Genomic DNA, 26,057 nt, shown 5'->3' on the forward strand with positions numbered 1-26,057 from the left:
ATAATCAAACAATATAATTATAATCTATAATAACTAAGGAAGAGGTTCCAATGAAACAAAGTATGGCTGCTGTCCTCTAGTTAAACCCGAGCTCTGCTCTCACAGTCCAGCCACTCTCATTAGTGTGATTGTCAGCATCCAAGCTCTGTGGATCAATTATAGATGAAGCCAGCGGATGGAAGAAAACACTGTTGAACAGTGATACCATGCTCTGATTTCACTGCGTGAGACATCTCGTCTCACGTCACAGCAGCTGCAGCCTTAAGGGCCTTTCAAACAGGAAGCGATAAACGCGTTTATAGTTTTTTAGTGGAGAAATCGCGATGCAACAACACAAGCGTATTTACGTGAGCGCGGCCCCGTGAATTTGTTGCGCGCGTGCTCGTTTTGTGCACACGCTCCCCGCAACTCACCAGACCTGGATTCAGTTTAGCATTTATTTTACGCTTGCGTCGTCGCGCCCCTCTTGAGAAGACCTGTAGCAGACCTGTCGTTGATCCAGGCAACTACGTGTGCGTTCATCGCTTCCCGTTTGAAAGGCCCTCTATTTCTTGGCATCTGAATAATTGGCACATCATACGTCACCCACACACCCACACCCACACCCACACACACACCCAACCCACAGACACACAGCAGCATGCTACCTGGTACAAGGAGCGGACGCTGGGCTGGAAGACCATGTTGGTGTTGAGGAGGAAGGAGCGCAGCAGGGGTTGTGGGTAGGCCGCCAGCTGAGCCAGGATGCCGGTCAGCAGCAGGTTGACATGGAGCGAGTTCTCCAACATGTTCTCCAGACGAGACAACAGCACGCTGACAAATGGACCTACAGTAATAGTATAGAGACACAGGGTGAGGAGACTTGACGAGGCTTTTATCTTTTGCTGTTTCAACTACAGTATCTGTGGTCTGTGGATACATACATACACAGCATCGGAGCATCCTATTGCTCAAATTCAGAAGTAGCAGATCTAACAAGCTCAAAACGAGTCACTCTGTGCCATATTTCAAGCTTTTAGCTCTGCTACTTACCGTATGATACTTTTGTGTGACAGATCAACTAGCCGGGCATTCATTTATGAAAATTTATTATATTATAGGATATAGGGCAGGGGTGGGCAACTGGCGGCCCGGGGACCACACGCGGCCCCCACCTTCACTTAATGTGGCCCTCAGGTTAATGTCAGAATACTTAATAACAATAATATTGGTTTCAGCTGTTCACAATTCCACAACATGCAAACATGACCCGCTTTAATCTAAATAACATGACCCGCTTTAATCTAAATTAGTAGCTCAATGCTCAACACAAGTAGGGATGTGTAAATGTGTCCAAAATGAAAATCGATTTGTATAATTAAATATTAACGATTAATCGATTAATCGTTTTGGGGGGGGGGGGTTTAACTTTTTTTTTTTTTTTTTTTTTTAATGAACCCTACAAATAAAAAAAATCTTCCCCCCAAGGGGTACCTAAGTCAAAAAAGTTTGGGAGCCCCTGAGGTAGTTGATTAACAATAATTGTAACTCTTGAGAGTTAATAAGGGTCCATTTGGTTACTAACTCCATCTTTTAAATGGGACCACTGGTGGTCCCTGGACCACTGTTGATCCAATTGATCACCATAGCAACCCCAGCCTAGGCCTGATTAGGTAAATTCCCAACACCTGCTAAATCCTCCAAACCTGTATATTGATTGGAATCAATCTCCACTCACACTCCTCTCATGCAGCTACACAGACACATCCCAGGCACACTTTGGTAGGCCTATAGCCCTGTCCTGTTTGGATGACAATATTGCCTTCCCAACAGATTTTCATTAAAAAAAAAAAAAAAAAAAAAAACGATTAATCGATTAATCGGACCCATCCCTAAACACAAGTATAATTAAAGGCATTTGAAATGACATAAAAATGTAAATTTTCAGGATTCCAATTCAAAAATAGCAAAAAATAATTCAAGATTTCAATTTGAATGTAGCAATTCGAATGTAGCCGATCTACAAGCACAAAACGTGTCGCAGCGCGACGCGTTTTGAGCTTGTAGATCAGCTATTTGTTCGACGACATGAGTATAATATATGGCCCTAGGGAGTGAGTGTGGAAATATAGTGGCCCTCTCCATCGTCAAAGTTGCACAGTCCTGATATAGGGTTTAAGTGGTTGCCAGGTTGGACATTAACATTTACAATCAGCTTACCTGTAAAAGGTGCCGAATGGCTTCTGGATCCACTCGAGCGAGGCTTCGTCGTCCCAAACGGGGCCTGGATCTTCTCCGGCTCCGGGCTCTCCACGGAGAAGGAGCCGAAATCCATCTCCTCCTCCTCCTCCATGTCCACGGTGGGGTTCCGGACCACCTCTCTGTCCCCTTTAACGGAAGCACCCCCACCCCCACCGCCCGCCGCCTCGGCGCTCAGGGTCTTTATTAGATCCTCGTACTGAGCCAGAAGGTCCTCGCCAGGCTCGGCGCCAGCAGTGCTGCTGGGACTCTGCAGGTTGGAGTTGCAGTCGGGTTGACCTTTCGTCGCCGTGGCGTCCGGACCGTTCTCACCGCTATCCTCCGACGTGGCGGACGGGAGCGCCAGGCTGAGACCGTTTGGGAGGCTCAGCAGCTTGGGAGACTCCTCCTCCTCCTCCTCCTCCTCCTCCACCGGCGTCCCGTCGGGGTCGTCCTCCTCGCCGGTGTCCCTGCTGTCGTTCTCGGCGACCAGGTTATAGACCATGACGTCGTCCTGGAAGTCAGACTCCTCGATGTAGGAGCCTTTGATCAGCATGGTGGCGTTCCTCCTCATCTCCTGGATGTGCCTGCATGTGCGGAGGGACGCAACCATTAGTCATACTATTCAGAGAGAGAGAGAGAGAGAGAGAGAGACAGAGAGAGAGAGAGAGAGAGAGAGAGAGAAGAACATGCAGAAAAGAGCCTCAGGTCAGAATCCAAGCTGGGTCGGCTACACCAGTACTTGGCTTTAAGCTCAGTATGTGTGCACTGTGCCAGGTGAGCCACCAGGGAGCCCCCAATTCACCACACATTGTGAGTTTACCGATTGCCTATTTATCACAAGAATACAAAAAACAAAAAACATGGATATACCCTTTTTTTGGACCACAATGGAAACAATATTGATAATTGTTGCACAATGCCACTGTACGACCAAGTATAGATTGATTGATAAATAAATCGATTCACTTTTTTGTCGCATTGATTCAGATTTAGATTGATAGCTAGACAGCTCTTAGAAGATAAGACACAGACAGCTAGACAGATAAAAGAGTAGATGATGTATTTGCAGCAGTACCGGGGTGGCTCAGCAGGGGGTGCCAGTGGGGGCTTGCTGTCCTCCTGCTTGGCGGGCTGCATGGGACAGGCGTCATAGCTGTCGTCCCACTCCAGCTCCAGCTGGGTGACAGAGGGGGGCGTCTCTGTGGTCTGGGCCACGCTGGGCCGCGGGGGAGGAGGAGGACGAGGCTGCTGCTGCTGCTAATGATTAGGATTATGATGCAGGGTTAGTACACTTAACCCATTTAGAACTGAGATCAGATTCTATAAATGTCTTCTACATCCTGACAGTTTTCTGAAAAAGCTACGTTTCTATGTCAGTCGTTATTCGATTTTTCAAAAATAGCAGACCTACAAGCTCGTAGCGCGCCACCAGATCTGCTATTTTTCAATAGCTAAAGCATACCATAATGCTAACACCAAAAGGGGTTCCCGCCCCAAAATGGGTTAACTAAAACTAACTAACTAACTGCATTCCAAAAAGACTATAACTAACCCAAAACTGTATTGTGTGTTTACAAAACTAAGACTACTTTAGTCTTTGCCCGTATTCCCTATTAGCCTAACATCTTGGATATATATATAAGAAATCATATCTTCCAATATTATTTAGCTGTGCCAGTTTCAAACCCTGTCTTGAGTTCTGAGCTTGTAGATCTGCATTTTCACATTTCGCTTGTTTAACGACTAATCCATATTACAACAAAAACCTTAAACCAACACTAAAACTAATCCAAACTAAACTAAAACTAAAAGTCTTTAAAAAAAACTAAAAAAAAAAACTAAACCAAACTAGCAATACAAAGCTCATGAATGAAATTGAAAACAGAAAGTAAAAATGAAATGAAATGAAAAAGGCCAACCTTGTTATGCTGATGAGCAGGCAGTATTTTGGGCACCGTGGGGACCTGTCGCCCCCTGAGCCCTACGTCCTCCAGGACACCAGGCTGGTAGTCCTCAGGGGGAGGGTACTCACCGTCGTAGGGCGCCGACCACACCTGGAGGGATGCCATTTAATCAATTATATCAAAACAAATTGATCATTTAATAAAATAATTGATTGATGCGAAGACTGTTAAACTGATGCGATCTTAACCCATTCAGGACGGGAACCCCTTTTGGTGTTTAAAGGATATACAGTATACTTTAGCTATTGAAAAATTGCATATGTACAAGCTCTGTGCCGCGCTACGAGCTTGTAGATCTGGTATTTTTTTAATCTTTAAAAATGTACTGTGCAGAAAAGGACTTCTCTGTGACAGCAGAGACAGCGTTCTGGGCCATATGGCTCATTCAAACATAGGTTGTTTTGTATTTATTTTTTTATCTTTTACTTATCTTTTCTTGATTTGTTTTACTGGGCAGCTAATGCACAGAAGATGACAGAAGAACACCCAGCTGTACTGTATATTCAATTGATGTTTCAATTTCCGAAAAAAACAGGATGCCCACTTTGAGCATGTCAATATACAGTAGGTGATTTCACACGCACGACAAAGTATAAAATAGCACTTCAGTGGTTAATCAGTCTAATAGATATTAGTTAGTAGCAGTACTTGCGCACTCTGCTTGCGCACAAGTAGGCCATGTGTGCAAGGTGCAAGTTGGCACCTCGACAGAGCGCATTTCTAGTTGTATATAATATCTTAAATATAAAAATCACACTCGTGTGAAGTGAGGGTCGTGCTTATCATCATACATCACATTCCGTGCGCTCAGCCAATCAAATCATCACAAAGCTGGGCATAGGAGGGGCTAACGGGCCTCACAAATACCATCACTTACTTTAATTGAAAAAGTAATGGATAGAATAGTGGCTAAGGCCTACAGACCTGGCAGTAGATAGAATAGTGGCTAAGGCCTACAGACCTGGCAGGCGCGCAGGCAGCTGGTGATGCCTCGCCGGGCGTCGTACAGGTAGTGCAGGTAGCTGACGTCCAGGTAGATCTCTGAGCCGATCACACAGGAGTTACCTGAGCTGTCAGCTTCTTCCTCCAGGAAGGACTCCTCTGTCCCTGATCAGAGAGAGAGAGAGAGAGAGAGAGAGAGAGAGAGAGAGAGAGAGAGAGAGAGAGAGAGAGAGAGAGAGAGAGACAGAGAGAGAGAGAGAGAGACAGAGAGAGAGGGGACACAAACAAAACCACTTAAATCCACCGTTATGAACATACTATCCTATATTAAAATTGCCTAGAGGGTGCCACAGCGGTCGACGGAGGACGTAAAAGAAACGTAACATGTGGACCAAACTTGGCACAAACACTGTTAAGGGGGGTCTGCCACCAGAATAGCCATTTCAGGCCAGGCCCCTGCAGGGTGCCACAGGCCCCTGGGTGCCACAGTCCACTGCAGGGTGCCACAGGCCCCTGGGTGCCACAGTCCACTGCAGGGTTCCACAGGCCCCTGGGTGCCACAGGCCACTGCAGGGTGCCACAGGGCCCTGGGTGCCACAGGCCACTGCAGGGTGCCACAGGGCCCTGGGTGCCACAGTCCACTGCAGGGTGCCACAGGGCCCTGGGTGCCACAGTCCACTGCAGGGTTCCACAGGCCCCTGGGTGCCACAGGCTCACCGTTGCTCCGATCCGCACTAAACTTGGCACAGGGTTCTGCCATGACAAAAGTCACACGAGGGGCCACAGATCTGCACTATCCATTCCACACCAAACGTGGCAATATAGGACTGGGTTTGAATTGTATTGTATTGTATGTCTTTTTTTAAAATAGGCTAAAATTAGGTTTTGATGTCTTTCCTTGTATTTTATAGGTCAAAATGCTTTGAATGCTCTTTCTTGCACTCTTTATTATATCCCTGTTTGCTGTGCTTGCCGTGTTTTGTTGTTTGAATGTTATGCTATCTATCTACTGTATATGCTGCTGCATTGTCTGTAAGGAAGCTAAAAAAAAATAGGGTTTACTCTTATGTACCTGTAGTGTACACAAGATGTAACAATAAAGTACAACCTTGAACCCTTGAACCTTGTACCCTCCAATGCCTGGCTTTTTAAATTATGTAATATGGCAGACAAGCAGCCGAGTTGCATTGAATCAACCTTAATGTTTGTTTAGGCTTTGGGCAGCATTTAAATGAACAGTTAAATGAACAGTGACGACGTGAGACATCAATGACGTTTTGAGGGGCGCTAGTCCCTCCTATAGCCAGCTGTCTGTGTCTGTGTCTACCACGCAATGCAGGATACAAAGTGAGGACAGAAAAGTCAGGATGCCAATTTGTGATTGGCGGGATTGTGATGATATAGGATAATGTATATGATGATAAGAGCGCACCTCACTTCACACAAGTGTGATTTATTTACACAATATCACACTGCATTCATGTCTGGTAAGTGAATCACTAGTGTGATTATGTTTCTCCCCTTTGTCCATTTTGTATTGTTGCTTGTTTTTTGTATAGGGGGAATACCGATGGAGATGTATCTCTTTCTTTCTAAATGGTGTGTAATTACACTAAATGTTGTAATTGTTCTAATGAGCAATACAACAATAGATGAACAATACACTACATACAAAAAATGCCCCGTCCACACAAACAAATAAATAATAATCTTTTCTAACAGGTTTGGACATTATATAGAGAGAGGGGGAGGGAGGGGGGAGAGATAGAAAGAGAGAGAGAGTGTGTGCAGCGGACATACACACATGTCACATGTTCATTTTGCTATTTTCATGACATCACAGGAGGTACATACACACAAAGCCACGCGTTGGAGCGGCTAGCACCGATTTTTTTCACGATTCACTAACAGAGTTGAAAAGCAACGTGCTGTTCACATCCCTAGCCACCACCCTAGCCACCACCCTCCGCATTAAGCTCCTTTTCACTTTCTTCTCCAGGCGCGAGCGGCTGGTGCTGCTGCTGCTCGCCTTCAGGTCACTGAGGTTGGGGTGTTTCTTCTTCTTCTTTCTCCTCCATTTTCCCCGCCGGCCCTTCCCTCGGCCAAACACCATGTCAGAGCCCAGGTCCTCCCCGGTCGCCGCCTCGATCTCCCGCATCAGCTTGTAGTCGCGCCAGTCGGGCTGCTCCTCTCTCTTCCTCCTCTCGTCCCGTTCTACGTCCTCCTGTCTGGTGGGTCGACCCTGGGCGTCGCGCGGGACGATCACCCCGTGGAAGGGACACTTGAACCTGTCCTGCCTCGGACACAGCTTCCCGTTGGCCAGCGGCGCGTGACAGTGGTGGTCGACGGGAGTGAAGCCCTCCGGGAAGGAGAGAGGGGCGGCGGCAGGCTCTTTGTCGACTGCTGCCGTCGTAGACGTGGAAGGAGGGTGGTCTGGGGCGCACTCCTCTCGGAGGCGCTCTAGAATGTGTGGTTCAAATCCCTCTTTTTCTGGAACCTCTTCAAAATCATCATCATCGTCCTCGTCCTCCATCGCGGAGTCCTTTGTCTCTTTGTGTTGTCTGTTCTTGTATTCAATGTGGAGCTCTTTGTGTTTCTCCAGAGCGGCTTCCAGAGACGTCTTCAGATCCAGAGCTCGCCTTAACAGCCGCTCGGCCAGGCCAGACTTGGTGAAGACCTGGACCCATCTCTTAACAGCCGGCAGGTGTCTGTCTGTGATCAGTCCATGGAGGTCTGTCACCGTGGAGACCACTGCTTGGTTCTCCTCGGTCTCTTCAACGCGGACGGCAGGCGCCAGGCTGATGTCCAGGCTGTACGAGTGAGAGATGAGGCCAGAGTTTCGAATAAACGCAGCTTCGTCGACAACCTCCTCCGTCTCCATCACTCCCTCGATGCTTCTCTCCACCTCTTCCTCGCACACCTGCTCCTCCTCTGCCCTCTTCCTCCTCTCCTCCTCGTCCTCGTCCTCCAAAGCTGTGTTTTTCCCTTCTTTCGATTTCTTCCTTTTCTTTTTACCCGTCTCTGCTTCGCTCTTCCCCTCCTCCTCTCCTCCCAGGCTCCCGTTGTCTCTCCTGTCCCCCTCTTCCATCCTCGCGTTAGGATTGGCGGACGCCACTGCATGATCACCTGCGGTGAGTGATCGCTGACCGATGTTGGGTGGCTGCGGGTTGCGGGGGCTTCTGCAGGTCATTTGGAAGTCCAGCAGGTCGAACCCGTTGGAGAAGAGCAGCTTCATACAAGAGTCCATCTCGCTCAGAGTTTCCTCCATGTCCTGACGGGACTCCTCCATCTCTTTGGCAGCCTTCTCCACCTTCACTCCATAGATTTTCTCCATCCTCCTCCGGCCGTCCTCCTCTCTCCTCCTCTCCGCCGGCGTCCAGGACGCGACGTCGTCGAAGTCCACCTTCTTGACCTGCTTGAGGAAGTGATAACCCAGTGACAACTTCTTATAGGCTGATCCGTAGGAGGCCTGCCACGATTGGACGGCCTGGGCAGTCAAGTGCTTCAGTTTTCTTGCTACCTCTTTGGGAGGCGGGAGGGGCCGGTCGAAGTCCGTCTCCATCGTCAGCTCCAAGAACTCCTTGAAGTCGTCCACCAGCAGGGTTCTGAAGTGGTGTGATCTGGAGAAGAGCTCCGAGGCCATCTGAAAGGCTGACAGCCGGATCTCTGCATGGCCCTGGCACAGTTGGGACATGAGCGAGCGGTACGCATGGTCTATGTAGTCCTTGGAAACTTTGCAAATCTTCTTCACTTCCTTCATCTTCTCTTGGCTGAGCTGTGGCTCCCCTGACGTGGTCAGCTCCCCCACCAGCTCTGACAGCCGGACCATTTGCGCTACATCCATCCCGACCACAACCGAACCATGATCAGTTTACGTCTTTCCTCTTCGAAACGTACAAGCGCCAACGTTAGCCACACAAGCCTGTAGCCGCGTCAATGCAAGCTACAGTTAAACCCAGGCAACGGTTTATGTTGTGTCTCACATCACATGCCCATATACGGAGATCCCTGACTGTCGGCGAAAACTGATTGTGTCCAAATATGGACATACTGTAGCTAGATAGAGAGAAACTAAGAGAGTAATGAGAAAATTATAGAGGGATGAGGAGAGGAAGGAGGGAGAGAAAGCGAGAGCCATTTTCACCCAAAACATTACCTGGGCAATGGTGTTCACCAGAACCTGAACATGCCAATGAATGCGTCGCAAAGCGGCGTCAGTGACACGTTCCAATTTACAATTTACAATTCAGGCATTTAGCAGACGCTCTTAATCCAGAGCAAGAACAAAAGCATGGCATACATATAAACAGTAGTTATCATGAATCATGTATAAACTAAGAATGTAACAGTGGAGTATCTATAAAGTGCTATGACTACATAAAATGCAATTCTAGTGCTGTCTACGTAACAAGCTATAAGTCTGTTTAAAATACTATCTACAGTAAGTCTACATAAAGTGCTATCTAAGGGGCTAGGCTAGGGCAAGTGCTACAGCCGGGCCATGGTGGAGTCTGAAGAGGTGGGTTTTCAGACTACGGCGGGAGATTGGAAGTGAGGCTGCAGTTCTGACCGTGATGGGCATTCCATAGTTTTGGAGCCAGAAGGGAGAAGAGTTTGGGACGCGTGGAGCGTTGTCCTGGCGTTTTTAGTGAAGGTACCTCCCAGCACAATAACCCAGGCAAAGCCCCATAATGCAGTGCACAGTGCTTGTAAATGTGGACGAAAACAAGTAGGGAAGAATTCAGCCAAGAAACACAGAGGTGGAGATTGGCAGTCTCTCCATGAGTACAACATGCAAATCAGCTGGGTGAAAAGCAGCATTAGATTAATGCTGGCAGTCTGGCACGCTCCGCCCTCATGTGGCGCAGAACTAATGACTGTGACGAGCAGCGGCGGGGGGCTAAAGCGATTTAACCCATTTAGACTTAGTCTTAGTCTTCTAAATCCTGACAGTTTTCTGAAAAACCCATGTTTCTATGTCAGTGCGGTGCTCAAACTTGTTAATGTCAAGGACCCCCAGAATTATCTGTATTTGGCCACCGACCCCCATCTCAAAATATGTTGTTCCAGGGGACCCCCCCCCCCCCCCCAGAATATTTGAGTTAAAAAGTTCACTCTGAAAGAATATATATTCAAAGATTTGTGCCATATTTTCACGATTTTTCAAAAATAGCAGAACTACAAGCTCGTGAGCTTGTAGATCTGCTATTTTCCAAAGGCTAAAGTATAACATAATGCTTAAAAACACCAAGATGGGTTCCCGCCCAGAATGGGTTAATAGAGCTTCCAAGCAGGAGGGCTCAGCCTTGATAAAACACCTCTAATCAGACGCCTCATATGCATGAGCCAAGAGAGAGAATGCAAATTAAGCACAGACTTAGGCATGCATGGCATCATAACAGTATATTGGGAATGTGTGGGCTTTGGCGTGCACAGCGTGGTGTCTTTATGTGACTAATAAAGTCATTGTTTTCAGTACTTTATGGCGCATTGGGGTAATAAAGCGACGTGGATGACTGCATTTTGTTGTGCAGTTAGCGATGATTCATTTATCACAACATTTACCACAACTGGCGCGATCACAAATTGTATTTCTTACATAAAGCATATTTCCTGCTCACTGACACTGTAATGTACTGTATATAGCTCTGTTAACCAGCTCTCTGTCTCAGCCTGCACAATCAGACAATGGACGATCTATATTTATTTCTGCAATATCTCGTTTTGTGGTTATATAATATTAGGTGCTAGGAATCATCCTTGCTTACTCTGACATCTTTACCCTGCATTTTATTTACTGTACACTTTACTGTATGTAGTTTTGTTGCTGTGTTCATGAATATGTTCTGTCCCTCGCGAATACAAATAAGGCAAAGTACAACACGCCAATGCAATGTAGTTGTGAACACACCAAATCGATCTGATAACAGTGTGGATAGGCAGTAGCCCGCTGGCTCTCAAAGTGGGGTCCGGGGGACTCCCAGGGGTCCTTGGGGGGTTCCAGGGGGTCCCTAGCAACAGTATAGTTAGCAAAGCACCACTTTATTCATTTATATGTAGGCTATTCAAAAGTTGCAGATCTAACATCTGCTATTCTTTTAAGATGTTTGAAAAATATCGAAAATGTTTGGAGAAATTTACGCCCGGGGACCCCCGAGGCCTGGCATAAAACATTTTCAAGACGGGTGTACGACTGTACGCGGCCAAATACATTTCAATTTGGGGGTCCTTGACATGAAAAGGCTGGAGAACTGCCTGCTGAAGATGAGAGGGTTAGAGAAGCACATCAGAACTGCTGCCGTAGCCTGCTGAAGATGAGAGGGTTAGAGAAGCACATCAGAACTGCTGCCGTAGCCTGCTGAAGATGAGAGGGTTAGAGAAGCACATCAGAATTGCCTGCAGCCTAGGCCCAGGCCGTAGCGTAACGGTCTGGGCACCGGACTGGTAATCCAGTCGCAGTGTGCCGCGGGTTCGACTCCCGGACCCGACACGGCCTTTACTGCATGTCATCCCCCCATCTCTCTCCCGTTTCCTGTCAGCCTACTGTCTGTCCCTTCAAAAATCAATAAAATGCGCAAGCCGCAAAAAAATATCTTAAAAAAAAAAAAAAAAATTGCCTGCAGCCTAAACAACAAAGCCAGAAGTCTGGATCAAAGGTGCAGGCCTCCAATCATTTCAGATAATATGCAGCACATTGTCTGAGTCATGGCAAAACAACCGGCCTGCAAATGAGGAACGTAGAGCAGTGGTTTTCAACCTTTTCAACCTTTTCAACCCTTTTCATATCAAAATAACAGACCTACAAGCTCGTAGCGCGCCACTTGGTGGCGCGCTATGAGCTTGTAGCTCTGCTATTTTTCAATAGCTAAAGCATAACATGATGCTAACACCAAAAGGGGTTCCCGCCCAAAATAGGTTAAACCACGGACCACCATTTGATGAGGTTTTAGCCTCTCAGATCCAATTCACATTTTGTTATCGTTAGATAGGATTTTGTCCCCAATTCCACGCTGTATTGATGTGGTGCCATAAGAGACAATACACAGGCCATTGATCGAAATAACAAATATTCTAAATATGCTAATTGTGTAGACTTCTTAAATTAAGGAATGCAGATGTTTAACAATAATTTAACTATTGAGAGTGTAAAATGAAACGGGTTAGTTTTATTTTACACTCTGAACAGTTAAAGATCTAGTGAGGGTCCATTTGGTTACCAACTCTAGCTGGGGACCACCCGGAACCCCTTCAAGGTGGTCCCCGGACCACTGGTTGAAAACCACTGATGTAGAGCATACACATAGCCTCGCTCAATCTGGTGATTAGATGCAGGTCAAACAGAAAGGTCAGCATAAACAATGATGCAGTCTGCACAATGTCGTTAGCTCCTGCTGTTTATTAGATTCAGATTAACGTTTCACATCACTAATCCTGATGAATGAATACATAGGACCATAATGGAAACAACAAGTCCCCCAGGACCTTTTAGCCTTAATGAAGATCCTTTGGCAAATCAAAATGTTGTTCTGATCTCTGCAATAAACAGGGCGGTGGTGGCTCAGGGGTAGAGTGCCTGGATGGTAACCTTAAGGTTGCCAGTTCGAACCCGGGCTCCCCCAGAGTTACTGTCGAAGTGTCCTTGAGCAAGACACTGAACCCCTAATTGCTCCCGATGTGCTAGTTGGTGCCTTGCATGGTTTCCGCTGCCATCGGTGTATGATTGGGTGAATGTAATGCACAATCTCTGTAAAGCGCCTTGGATAAAGGCGCTATATAAATGCACCATTTACCATTTACAGTGGGAGCTAGCAACAGTCTCTCTTGTTGGACTCTTGTTATTATAATTCAAAACAGTCAGTCTGCCCAGAGGAAGTTAGGAGTCATTCCGATCTTTAACCACTGTCAACCTGCATCACCTTCTTGACGCTGCGTTGTGAGCTTGTAGATCTACTTGTAAAATGACTTATACTGGATCTCTTGTCCACTAGTCCCTTCCTAAGATTTTAGCCTTGTTTTCATTTGTTGACGAAATTGTCAGTGTATTTAGTCTTAGTTTTAGTCATCGCAGCTTTTTTATGTGGCCCATAAGGCAGGAGCCTATCTCCTGTTTCTGTAGCGTGAGGCAGCTTGATGTACAAGTACACCCCCTGGACATGACACTAGTATGTCGCAGGGACTTACCCCCAATCCAACCCTTGATGCTGAGTGTCACGCAGGGAGGCACTGGGTCCCATTTTAGAGTCTTTGGTATGACCCGGCCAGGTATTGAACCCCGACCTCCCAGTCTCAGGGCGGACACTCTAACCACAAGGCCACTGAGTGGAAAAAGGTAGTCGACGATAATTTTTCCTCTTATAGTTTTAGTCGAAAATCAACTAAATCAACACTGGTATATATATAGACTGATGGTTCCATTGACTGTACATAATGTGACCCTGTCCACACGGGGACTTTCTCCTCACCTGTGGCGTTGTTCCCCTCGCCGCCGGCGCCCTTGGACCAGTGGATGGAGTCCAGCTGGCGCAGCGGCGGCGGGCTGCGCTCGGGGGAGCAGCAGGACGGCGTGAGGGCCAGCATCTTGGCGGCCGACACCGAGTAGCAGTCTCTCTCTCGGACCACGCGGCGCTGACTCAGCATCATGTGGTTGCAGGGGATCAGGTACCTGAGACGGAAGGCACACAGTGGTGGAAGGAAACTTAAAGGTATTATGACATGATTTATAACATAATTTTAACAACATTAAAAGTCTTGGCCATGGTCCTTCAAACGTGTCTAAAAAGTTTGAACACTCAACTCCACTCCAGTATTTCTTGACACGAGTATTTGTGCATGTGTAAAGTTCATCCTGAGAAGCCATGGAAAAACACATTATTTTAGCCTGTAGATGTCGGTAATTCCCCCTTTCCTGTCAACCCAAGATGCGCTTCTTTGACAACGTGGTAGGAACGTTGTCAAAAATAAAAGAGTCATCTAGGCCAGTTGGTATCCAGTGTAAGTTGGTATCCACAGCCAACAACAGAGCAGATTGATTTTTCTCTAGAAGACATTATTAGTAAGTATTACAAAGAAACAAAGTCGCGGTTGACAATGAGGAAGCGGAGAAGAGAGGGTAGGCACTAGGCAGGGAGCAGAGTGGAGGGGGCGGAGGTTTAGTCGGGATCTACGTATATCCCTGCCGTCCAACCAGATGAGACATTTTTGCATAATTATTCACAAGAGTCCAGACAGCAGAGAATACACTGAATGTTCAAACTTCGTTTTTTTTTTGTGAAATTGATGTCAAGAAAAGCCAAAAAAGCCAAAAAATCTACAAAAATGTGTTTTAAATGTCACAATCCCTTTAACAGTTTCCGTGCCTTGAATGGATTACTCCAGGTTAATGTCGCTGCCGTATCGGACATACCCGCCTTTTGTTTTATGTGTTTAATCCGCCGTAATGTAATGAATCAAAAGAAAATCCGTCTTCGTCGCGGAGTATGAGACTGGATGCCTTCGCTGTGATGTCGAAACCGGAAATCGTCACATGCTGTGGGCTGCTAGGGCTTCTGGGAAATTGAGGCCAATGGAAATGCATTGGGTGCAACGCCTCATTGAAACCAATCTTGTGTGCGTCTTCCGCGTGCACCAAGATGGTGGATGCTACACACAGATCATAACAAACCACGGGAGCTTTTTTTGATGGATTTTCGCGGATTAAAAGCCCAAATAATTCAGCGTATGCTCTAAAGGTAATACAACAATCTCGGCAGTGAAGGGGGGTTGATTAAAATGCGGGTTAATCGTAAAAAACAGTCAAACTGTTAAGTTACTTAAGGTACTTCATTTGTTGAGGTGGTTGTACTTTACTTGAGTATTTCCCAATATCCAATACTTTTACTTCTACTCCACTATACGTCCGAGCTTATCGAGTGGCCTTCCTATAGAAGCTACCAGTTGAGCTTAAAGGTATATTCAGTGATTTCACTTAATTCAAATATCACTTATTTTTTTGTTTTGTTGTGATAATCCTCCCTACTATAGAGTGTGCTGGCCATATAAGGAGTTCCTCCCTGTCCCCAGTTATCCCCTGGGGGTCAAAAAACCTTAGGTTTCGTTTTTGACTCTCTATCCTGATTGGACGAAAGGCTGGGTCCCACAGCCAAAAACGAAACCTAAGGTTTTTTGAGTGAAATCACTGAATATACCTTTAAATAGCAGAATTAAGAAATGAATAATATTGGTAGGCCTAAATATGTAGGCCTGATATGTGACGGTAAGTTATTTCTCTTACTTAATTAAAGAACGTGAGACTTTTTCCACCACTGGAAACACATCAGCGAGGAACAGGAATTCTACTACAGGTCTGTAAGTACTGTAAGTAACAGGTCAAGCCTTTATGCGTTTGTTAAAATGGTTTAAAAAAGAATGGCTTTGATAAAAGAAATTGACATCCTAAAATGTCTACGTCCTCACAAGAGTATTTACACAAAGTTACAAACGTATGACATGCTTGTGAGGACCAAACATACGTCCCCACAAGTATAGTAGAATTTGAAAAACAGACATGGTTTGTGGGGGCCATTTTCCTGGTCCTAACAAGAAACATTGTTGTGGTTATGGTTAAAAAAAAGAGATAGTTTTGCAATTAGCCCTTCGCTAAGTCCCTCCCAAGCCGTCCTTGTCCAACAGGCACGTTGGCAGCGAGGAGACAGGGCAAGCTGTCCTCCTCCCCCATAGAGATGCAGGTTAAATGATGAATAATTGGAAGAAGATTCGGTTTGGGGTTAGTGTTAGGATTAGGCATTTAGAGCTTAGCTTCAGAAATGAAGACAGAGATATACCTGATGCATACTTAATTACGCGCTGGTATTGTGTATCTGTGATTTTTTTTGTCTGACGGTAAATAGGGCATTTAAAAATGTGTGTGTGTGTGTGTGTGTGTGTGTGTGTGCATGTGTGTGTGCGTGTGTGTGTGTGCATGTGTGCGTGCGTGTCTCTTAAACGTGCACTAACCTCATTATGAGTTGCAGCATAACATCCTCACAGTACAGGCCAATGAGCGTGCGAAACAGAGCCAGCGACACGGTGCCCAGCTGCAACACAATGAAGAGACACTCGTGAAGACTAGAGACGTTTTTATAATCGGTCAAATTGATCGACCCTTGCGGGTCCAATTGGTTCCATTTGTACACACTACACTCCCAGAATTATGGGGGTAATGGGGGTATATGGGCCCAATAAAGCAGACCAAACTTTGGTTCCTTGAAATGAAAACATTTGACAACCACTGCAGTAATGAACCTGTTCATCATCAGTAATGTTATAGAGGCCATGATTACGGTGGCTAACAGAGTAAACAAACTGCTACTGTGTGCGTGCGTGCGTATCATCACCAGGACAGCGTTCATGCAGCATGCTTAGATAAGATGTGACACCTACAGTACGTGTCCCTCCAGGGGAACAATGGAGGTGTACAGTATATGTACTACTGTACTCTATCCATACATGGACATAATTAGGTTTCGAACAGACAACGACGATATGATATAATTTGCATGATATCATGGGGAGAAGTACAATTTAACACTCGGTAGCAGTTCTGATGCACAGCGATCAGACCACAGGTACTGTATACCAGCTGCTCCAAGGACAAGCTGAACCATAAGACACACTGTAACTAAAACCATAGTTCAATAGTAACAGGTCTATAGAGGAGACATCTATAGTATAGGCTCATGATATGACACAATATCATGTCATATCATGTATTCTAAGTACTATGTGTGATGGTGGTTAAATATAATGCTTAGACATAAACAACCATAATAACAACATAGTATAATTCTTCCTCAGGAGATCGCGACACAGCCTCTCTTTGTACTTCTCCCATGAGCCCCAGCAAAACTCCTCGATATTCTCTCCGCAAGGCATGATGTGAATCGATGTGACTGACCGCCAGTGTCGATTCCGTCATACAGTCTGGAGCAACGGAGGCTCTGAAAATGCCCAAGTTTGTCCTAATAAAAATAAAAATAATAGAAGCCTATATAGCTTTCTGCTTAGCAAAAATGTAAACTAAAAAATAAAAATGTTAAAGATATTTTCAATGACATTATCTTGAACGGAAATGCATAGTTCCAGACACTATATATATATATAGCATTGAGGAATTGTGGAACAGTTGACCCGCTACTTTCACTATTCCGGTACTATTTGTTCTCTAATTGATGGCGTGTCTCTGACCGTGGTGACCCGCTGTAACAGTACATGGAAGGGCGTGTTGATGCGGCTGACCAGTGATGTAACAACATTACCTGGAAGGGCGTGTTGATGCGGCTGACCAGGGTGTCCAGGATGTGCACGTTCTCGTGTCGGTGGAGCAGGATGAAGGACAGGAAGGTCTGCAGGAGGGCCGGCTCGGAGACGCTCCTCAGGAACAGGTCCAGGTACGCTGTGGTGGTCATCACTTCTTCTAGGGTCAGCTATATGCACAGGGAGGGAGGCCGGCGTTAGTGTGTAATATACAATAAACTTTTACATGTTTCACATCACATTTGTCCTTTGTACGTCAATGGAATTTACAATATGCAAAGTCCACAATAGTTGATTGATAAAATTAAAGCTACAATACATAAGTATTACTGTATGTCCATTGTCTTTGTCCGTCTCTCTCCCAAAGAATAGAAGAGGTAATTGCAACAATGACTGAACTACAATATAGTTGGCAGTGCATCTAGTGCCTAATCTACTGTTTATATCGTATTAACATACTCTACCACAGGGGTAGACATGGCCAAAGCATTTCTGGGGCTTCACAGTCAAAAACGTTGAGAACCCCTGCTCTACCATACAGATTGGTTACTTGAAATTGCATTTTATACACTAAATGAAGTCCCGGATTGTAGCCGTAAGACTTGGCAATGGCGACCGACCTTGTGTAGAGCTGGTGCCAGCACAGGCACCAGGAAGCCATTGTAGATGTATCCCACCAGTTGGTCTCTGATGTCAGGGTGAGCTACCTGGGAACGGCACAGACACAAGATGGACATGATCACAAACATTAGTTGAAGTAGAGAATCCTAACTTAGGGAATAGATCACTTGCATAAAATATGGTGAGAATTAGACAAATACCTGCGGGAATACATAAATTGACAGCGACAAGTACAATAACACAAGATTTAAATGTATCTTGTGTAAATAAGTATATAGAGCTTGCGGATCTGCTACTTTTGATACTTTTATGCGACACTGTAGCATGATCATTTAGGGTGTTGATTTACCAAAAAAAAAAATATAATAATAAATAAATACAACACAAAAATAAATGGAGATAAGAGGTTTCTGCCCGACAGCAATGATATATAAACGCATTGTAAAATCCTGAGGGGTTCATTTAAGTCCAGATTAAAATATCTCTGTTTACTGTGCACAAGTCTACTGCACAGGGAGCAACAGCATAGGCTCTGGTGGTTCTGGATCAGCTCCCTCCTCACCTGGATGACGGCGTTGCAGAACTCCAGGGAGTTGAGGAACTGGATGAGGGCGGGCATCTGGAGCCAGTCCTCCCTGTGGAGGCAGTGCCACTCCTCGCTGGGCACCTCCAGCTTGGTGGGCAGCGACGAGTACAGGCCACTCAGCCCTGTGGCCAGCACCTGGAGAGAAAACAACAGGAGACAAGGGGACAGTGGTGAGTACAGGCCCCTCAGCCCTGTGGCCAGCACCTGGAGAGAAAACAACAGGAGACAAGGGGACAGTGGTGAGTACAGGCCCCTCAGCCCTGTGGCCAGCACCTGGAGAGAAAACAACAGGAGACAAGGGGACAGTGGTGAGTACAGGCCCCTCAGCCCTGTGGCCTACACCTGGAGAGAAAACAACAGGGGACAAGAGGACAGTGGTGAGTACAGGCCACTCAGCCCTGTGGCCAGCACCTGGAGAGAAAACAACAGGAGACAAGGGGACAGTGGTGAGTACAGGCCCCTCAGCCCTGTGGCCAACACCTGGAGAGAAAACAACAGGGGACAAGGGGACAGTGGTGAGTACAGGCCACTCAGCCCTGTGGCCAGCACCTGGAGAGAAAACAACAGGAGACAAGGGGACAGTGGTGAGTACAGGCCACTCAGCCCTGTGGCCAGCACCTGGAGAGAAAACAACAGGAGACAAGGGGACAGTGGTGAGTACAGGCCCCTCAGCCATGTGGCCAACACCTGGAGAGAAAACAACAGGAGACAAGGGGACAGTGGTGAGTACAGGCCACTCAGCCCTGTGGCCAACACCTGGAGAGAAAACAACAGGAGACAAGGGGACAGTGGTGAGTACAGGCCACTCAGCCCTGTGGCCAGCACCTGGAGAGAAAACAACAGGGGACAAGGGGACAGACAGTGGTGAGTACAGGCCACTCAGCCGGGTCAGCTCTGTGGCCAGCACCTGGAGAGAAAACAACAGGAGACAAGGGGACAGTGGTGAGTACAGGCCCCTCAGCCCTGTGGCCAACACCTGGAGAGAAAACAACAGGAGACAAGGGGACAGTGGTGAGTACAGGCCACTCAGCCCTGTGGCCAGCACCTGGAGAGAAAACAACAGGAGACAAGGGGACAGTGGTGAGTACAGGCCCCTCAGCCATGTGGCCAACACCTGGAGAGAAAACAACAGGAGACAAGGGGACAGTGGTGAGTACAGGCCACTCAGCCCTGTGGCCAACACCTGGAGAGAAAACAACAGGAGACAAGGGGACAGTGGTGAGTACAGGCCACTCAGCCCTGTGGCCAGCACCTGGAGAGAAAACAACAGGGGACAAGGGGACAGACAGTGGTGAGTACAGGCCACTCAGCCGGGTCAGCCCTGTGGCCAGCACCTGGAGAGAAAACAACAGGAGACAAGGGGACAGTGGTGAGTACAGGCCCCTCAGCCCTGTGGCCAACACCTGGAGAGAAAACAACAGGAGACAAGGGGACAGTGGTGAGTACAGGCCACTCAGCCATGTGGCCAGCACCTGGAGAGAAAACAACAGGGGACAAGGGGACAGTGGTGAGTACAGGCCACTCAGCCCTGTGGCCAGCACCTGGAGAGAAAACAACAGGAGACAAGGGGACAGTGGTGAGTACAGGCCACTCAGCCCTGTGGCCAGCACCTGGAGAGAAAACAACAGGGGACAAGGGGACAGACAGTGGTGAGTACAGGCCCCTCAGCCCTGTGGCCAGCACCTGGAGAGAAAACAACAAGGGACAAGGGGACAGACAGTGGTGAGTACAGGCCACTCAGCCCTGTGGCCAGCACCTGGAGAGAAAACAACAGGAGACAAGGGGACAGACAGTGGTGAGTACAGGCCACTCAGCCCTGTGGCCAGCACCTGGAGAGAAAACAACAGGAGACAAGGGGACAGACAGTGGTGAGTACAGGCCACTCAGCCCTGTGGCCAGCACCTGGAGAGAAAACAACAGGAGACAAGGGGACAGACAGTGGTGAGTACAGGCCCCTCAGCCCTGTGGCCAGCACCTGGAGAGAAAACAACAAGGGACAAGGGGACAGACAGTGGTGAGTACAGGCCCCTCAGCCCTGTGGCCAGCACCTGGAGAGAAAACAACAAGGGACAAGGGGACAGACAGTGGTGAGTACAGGCCACTCAGCCCTGTGGCCAGCACCTGGAGAGAAAACAACAAGGGACAAGGGGACAGACAGTGGTGAGTACAGGCCACTCAGCCCTGTGGCCAGCACCTGGAGAGAAAACAACAAGGGACAAGGGGACAGCTCCGGCACAAGTCCATCCATCCATAAACCTTAAGGACTCAAAACACTTAGTTTTTAGTCTTTTAGTTTTTAGGTGAAAACAACTCATGAATAATCATAATGTTGAAATGAAAGTGAATACAGGATCTTTGTAGCATTGGTACTTTTACTTGCGTTAAAACCCACCACCACTGATGGACACACACACATTTGAGAAACATAAATACATACGGGAGTTATACTGTACAGAGGAACAGATGGCTTGCCTCTTATGTGCCAAGTGGTACAAGCAGCCCTGTCAGTGTATGATTTGTTATGGGTTTCTATTGAAAACATGCATACCATTTACCCCGTTTGTTTTCATTTAAACCCTATCTGCAATTCAAATCTACCTTACAGTCGTCGTCTGCCAAATGAAAGATCAGCTCAATTTAACCAGGTAAACTCTATTTAGCCAGAGAAGCTCTATTTAGCTAGAGAAACTCTATTTAGCCAGAGAAACTCTATTTAGCTAGAGAAACTCTATTTAGCTAGAGAAACTCTAATCAGCCAGAGAAGCTCTATTTAGCCAGAGAAGCTCTATTTAGCCAGATAAACTCTATTTAGCCAGAGAAGCTCTATTTAGCTAGAGAATCTATTTAGCCAGAGAAACTCTATTTAGCCAGAGAAACTCTATTTAGCCAGAGAAACTCTATTTAGCTAGAGAAACTCTATTTAGCCAGAGAAACTCTATTTAGCCAGAGAAACTCTATTTAGCCAGAGAAACTCTATTCAGCCAGAGCAACTCTATTCAGCCAGAGCAACTCTATTCAGCCAGAGAAACTCTATTTAGCCAGAGAAACTCTATTTAGCCAGAGAAACTCTATTTAGCCAGAGAAACTCTATTTAGCCAGAGAAACTCTATTTAGCCAGAGAAACTCTATTTAGCCAGAGAAACTCTATTTAGCCAGAGAAACTCTATTTAGCCAGAGAAACTCTATTTAGCCAGAGAAACTCTATTTAGCCAGAGAAACTCTATTTAGCCAGAGAAACTCTATTTAGCCAGAGAAACTCTATTCAGCCAGATAAACTTCCACTCACCGAGCATCTGCTCATGCACGGTACTTTCCTTTCTGCTAAGTAAACAATAAAGCACTCTAACCATAGACTATGAATAAGCCCCAGTTGCCATGTGTAATATTTACGTACGACAATGTGGTGTGGTGCAAAAATATCTGGTCTACAGGGAATGCCAGGGTCCAATTGGTTTGAAATGAAGCTATACTTTATTGATCACCGTGGGAAGATTCATGCTCCATATTGAAACTATCCTACAGTAAATACTATCTATTGTGCACTGCGTAGCCAGTAAGCAGTGCAGAGGGACAATATTTTCAAATGATATAGAAAGAAATAGACAAATTGGGGATAATTTATTAAAACTTGACACGTCCCTGGCATAAGAAAAAGCGTGGGTGTCCTTCACATGAAAATGTTTTATAACCACTGTGCTACGGCCATAAGTAGCTCAGTCCAGAGAGCCAACGCAGAGCCCTTACATCATCACACCCTATTACATACAGTAAGCAGCCTACATCACATCACATCCACAGAGCGTGCACAACGCCCAGCCTCAGCTGTGTATGGGTGAGACGCAATGTGTTATTGAAATCCAATATGTCACTCGCGCTCTCTCTCACTCCCCCCCCCCCGACCTCTCTCTCTCTCATTAGGTATTGGCACAGTGTAGGTTGCTACTGTTACTGTTGGTGTGCTCCACTAGCTTCCTTTGGCTGTGGAAATGATATGGAGTGAAAGTGGATAAAGTGTGTCTGTGTTTGGCTAAACAAAATATGAACTGCAGAACTTATGATCTGTGTGTGCACTAGTAGTCCAGTGGTTCTCAAACTTTTTCATGTCAAGGACCCCCACATCGTCACTAATTAGATTATTATCCATTTGGTTACAAACTATCATTTAGCTGGGGGACCCCTCTGGAACTCCCTCAAGGGGTCCCCGGAAACCCACTTTGGGAACCACTGGGATAAAGCTGTGTGGCTCAAACAAATATGGAGTGCAGAACTTGTGTTCTGTGCGCGCTGGGCAGCACGCGGCGGCACTGACCGGACAGAAGTAGGTGTTCTCGGCGACGTGCGTGGCCACGCGGGCGTTCTCCGCCGACAGGGCCATGATGAGCAGCAGGGCGTCGCGGGCCTGCTGGCCCACCGTGCCCTCGCGGTGGATGAAGGGGATGAGCAGGGAGAAGATGAGGAAGTTGGCGGCGCCCTGGTCCTCGCTGGTGTGGAAGAACAGCTCCAGCACCGACGGGTCCTTGGCCAGAACGCAGCACAGCTGGTGGAGCAGGAGGACCAGCTCCGCCTCCACCTGTGGGGGAGAAAGGGGGGGGGGGGGGGGGGAATGTAACTAAAACACTGGTTTTCAACCCCTTCAAACGTCCATTGTTTTATTCTGCATTTGAGCCACGGACCACCATTTGATGAGATTTAGCCTCTCAAGACCCAAAACTTTTTGTCCATTTGGTTTTCTCGATGTTAAGCTGTGTACTGTATGTGTTCAACAACACAGCCATGGAAAATAACACTGGGAAAGCTTGACCTGCATATAGCAGTTGCTAAACCATTTGGATTGGACTTTTTGGGGTGGGATTTAGCGAAGGGCTAATTAACTTTGTGTAACTCGTGAACGGGAGGGAAAGCGTTTTAACTCGAGCAAAACATTCGAGCACTTCTTCTTCCACTCCGTACTGACCTCGGGCGCTTGTCCCGCGGCGCCCGCCGAGGAGCAGGAGGACAGCAGCATCATGAGCGGCCGCAGCACGGGCTTGTGGTGCAGCAGGGGCTGGCGCGCCCCGCCCACCAGCATCTCGTACATCCTCAGCTGCTCCAGCTTCATGTCGTCCGTGAACTGCCGGCGGAGGCTCCACACGAACAGGCGCTCCATCACGTTCTCCAGCACCACGAACTCCAGGATGGGGCCCATGGCGCCCGCCTGGCCCGCCTCCTCCTCCATCAGCAGGAACAGCATGTGCTCCACGTAGTTCTGCACGGCGCTCGCCTCGTCGCCGGGGATGGGCCCCAAGGAGGAGGCGCTGCGCAGCGGGTCGTGTTTCTCCAGGATCTTCACCACCTGTGGGAACCCGGAGGATGACGAGGGGTTAAGTATTTAATAATATTAAGTATTTATAATATTAAAAAATATATATGTAACACATATGGCTCATGCCAGCAGGTTTTTCTTCTAAACTTTATGTGGTGGTTTTGCCATAATTATTTCACAGAATGTCAGAGGTTCCCAAAGTGGGGTCCGTGGACCCCCAGGGGTCCTTGAAGGAGTTCCAGGGGGTACCCAGCTAAATTATGGTTTGAAATTGGAACCAAATGGACCCTTATGGGTCTGTAACTCTGAGAGTGTACAAATGGAACCAAATGGACCCGTTTGGTTCCATTTGTACACTCTCAGAGTTACATTAACATTGATTTTACAATATAAATCGGAGGTCCCAGAGATAGAAATTACATTAAATGGGGGTCTGTAGACTAATATGCATGTCAAACTGGGGGTCCTTGAAATTAAACGGGTTGAGAATCACTGCTAGAGCCGTCACAATCTTCTCTTATGGGGGGTCCCTGGCATATCTCTTCAAATGGGGGTCCGCGGGCTCATCAGTATACATTTGGGGGTCCTTGACATGAAAAGGTTTGAAAATCACTGGTGTATGTAACAATTATGTTGCACCACTCAGTTCACACGGTGTGATTTTTAATTAGACAACGAGGATCTCAAACCTTTTCATGTCAAGGAGCACCAAATGAATATACATTTGGTCGCAGACCTCTCATCTGATGTGGAAATATGTTGTGCCACTGACTGCAAGAAGTCAGTTCTATTTTATTTCTTTCAAATAAAGTACAAAGTACAAAATCAGTGCATTTCTTGGTTTATTGGAAAGTTACAGTGGAGATACCGGTAAATTAAAGGATAGAGAAAGGATAAAATTATGTGCACTTAGATTTTAGTTATGATGGAAGCTGGGCAGGAATTGTGTGCGTTTGGCCTCTTATTATGCTCAAACTAATGATATGCCCTGTGGCCACAGTGGCCTCTATATGGTCTCGCCTGTCCCAGCTGACCTCACCGCTTTCTCCTCGGCTTCTGTCCTGTCAATATGGTTTTTTACACACCAGTGTCTTTTGTTTGACATTCTGAATTCTGAATTCCCCCTTTACTCCCCCATCGTCATCTTGAGATGAGTCCAGTGACTCGGATTAGAACAGCGTGTTTGACTTGAGGACTTTGGACAAATATCAGGCAAAAGCATCAAACTCGGGTAGCGCGTTAGTCAATTACATTCCCTTGCAGTTGTAACAGTAGTAGTGTAGTGTGGTGTTTGTGTGCACGTGCACGTGCTGAATTATGCAGTAGTACAGTGTAATGTGGCAATCATGCGTGATAGAAAACACATGCTTGAGTATATTTCCCAAACCCCTTAACATAACATATGGTGTGAGTGAGTCAGCATTTTCTTTTTATAGAAGTAAATGTGGGTCAGCAGCAGCAGCGCTGTGTGCTTGGCGTCGTAGTATATCATACCAGGGGAGACTCAACCTACCCCTTTTCATTCAAATAACTGCAAATAACTGCAATGGTATAATATGGTCATTGGTCACTGTTGGGCGCAAAGGCTGTATGTCTGTAAACTGTTACTCTTCAGGACATGGGAAAAAAATAACCTGTGTTCCAAGTTCATAGCGCTTCACTCCGTGCCACACTATCTTTTTTACATACATCTTCAGGGGGTACCAGCTCAGTGGCCTTGTGGTTAGAGTGTCTGTCCTGAGACTGAGAGGTCGGGGGTTCGATCCCAGTGCCTCCCTGCTTGACACTTAGCATCAAGGGTTGGATTGGGGGTATTAGTCCCTGCGTCATATGACTAGTGTCATGTCCAGGGCGTGTGCTTGTGCATCAAGCCGCCTCGTGCTACAGAAACAGGAGATAGGCTCCTGCTCTATGGGATAGGCTCCTGCCCTATGGGGCCTCATGGCTCCGCAAGGCTTACTTTACATACAAGTTCATATAGCGCTACATACATGCTTTACATAAATCTTCTGGGGGTCCCTGGCAGAAAACATTTTCAGATGGGGGTCCGCGGCCAAATGCATCAATGTGAGGGTCCTTGGCATAAAAAGGTGAACTTTGTACGTACATTGTTCTTACTTACGCGACTACA

At 46.8% G+C, this 26,057-nt stretch overlaps 3 protein-coding genes across 3 annotated transcripts in view; all 3 read right to left on the bottom strand.

Annotated features, from left to right (window-relative positions):
* The window catches only part of LOC310859021 (uncharacterized protein), a 428,722-nt gene that overhangs the window by 82,441 nt on the left and 320,224 nt on the right, over positions 1-26,057 (bottom strand). The gene's annotated exons all lie outside the window — the stretch shown is intronic.
* fhip1aa (FHF complex subunit HOOK interacting protein 1Aa) overlaps positions 1-26,057 on the bottom strand; it is a 62,097-nt gene that overhangs the window by 8,438 nt on the left and 27,602 nt on the right. Inside the window, exons 3-14 of the mRNA XM_083764884.1 lie at positions 23,579-23,956; positions 22,934-23,194; positions 18,601-18,759; positions 18,038-18,124; positions 17,420-17,587; positions 16,119-16,198; positions 13,589-13,788; positions 5,146-5,291; positions 4,140-4,274; positions 3,296-3,477; positions 2,200-2,804; positions 648-826 (exon numbers count right to left, since the gene is read on the bottom strand). Of these exons, the coding sequence (XP_083621010.1) occupies positions 648-826; positions 2,200-2,804; positions 3,296-3,477; positions 4,140-4,274; positions 5,146-5,291; positions 13,589-13,788; positions 16,119-16,198; positions 17,420-17,587; positions 18,038-18,124; positions 18,601-18,759; positions 22,934-23,194; positions 23,579-23,956 (2,580 nt within the window). The remainder of the gene's footprint in view (positions 1-647; positions 827-2,199; positions 2,805-3,295; positions 3,478-4,139; positions 4,275-5,145; positions 5,292-13,588; positions 13,789-16,118; positions 16,199-17,419; positions 17,588-18,037; positions 18,125-18,600; positions 18,760-22,933; positions 23,195-23,578; positions 23,957-26,057) is intronic.
* Positions 7,021-8,970, bottom strand: LOC310859135 (UV-stimulated scaffold protein A-like; the record flags this gene model as incomplete). The annotated part of the gene is made up of 1 exon (XM_083765536.1): positions 7,021-8,970. The coding sequence occupies one exon, from the start codon at positions 8,968-8,970 to the stop codon at positions 7,021-7,023; it is 1,950 nt and encodes a 649-aa protein (XP_083621662.1).

The sequence above is a fragment of the Protomyctophum parallelum genome, assembly GCF_964188405.1.
Source record: "Protomyctophum parallelum genome assembly, chromosome: 5".
Classification (NCBI taxonomy): domain Eukaryota; kingdom Metazoa; phylum Chordata; class Actinopteri; order Myctophiformes; family Myctophidae; genus Protomyctophum; species Protomyctophum parallelum.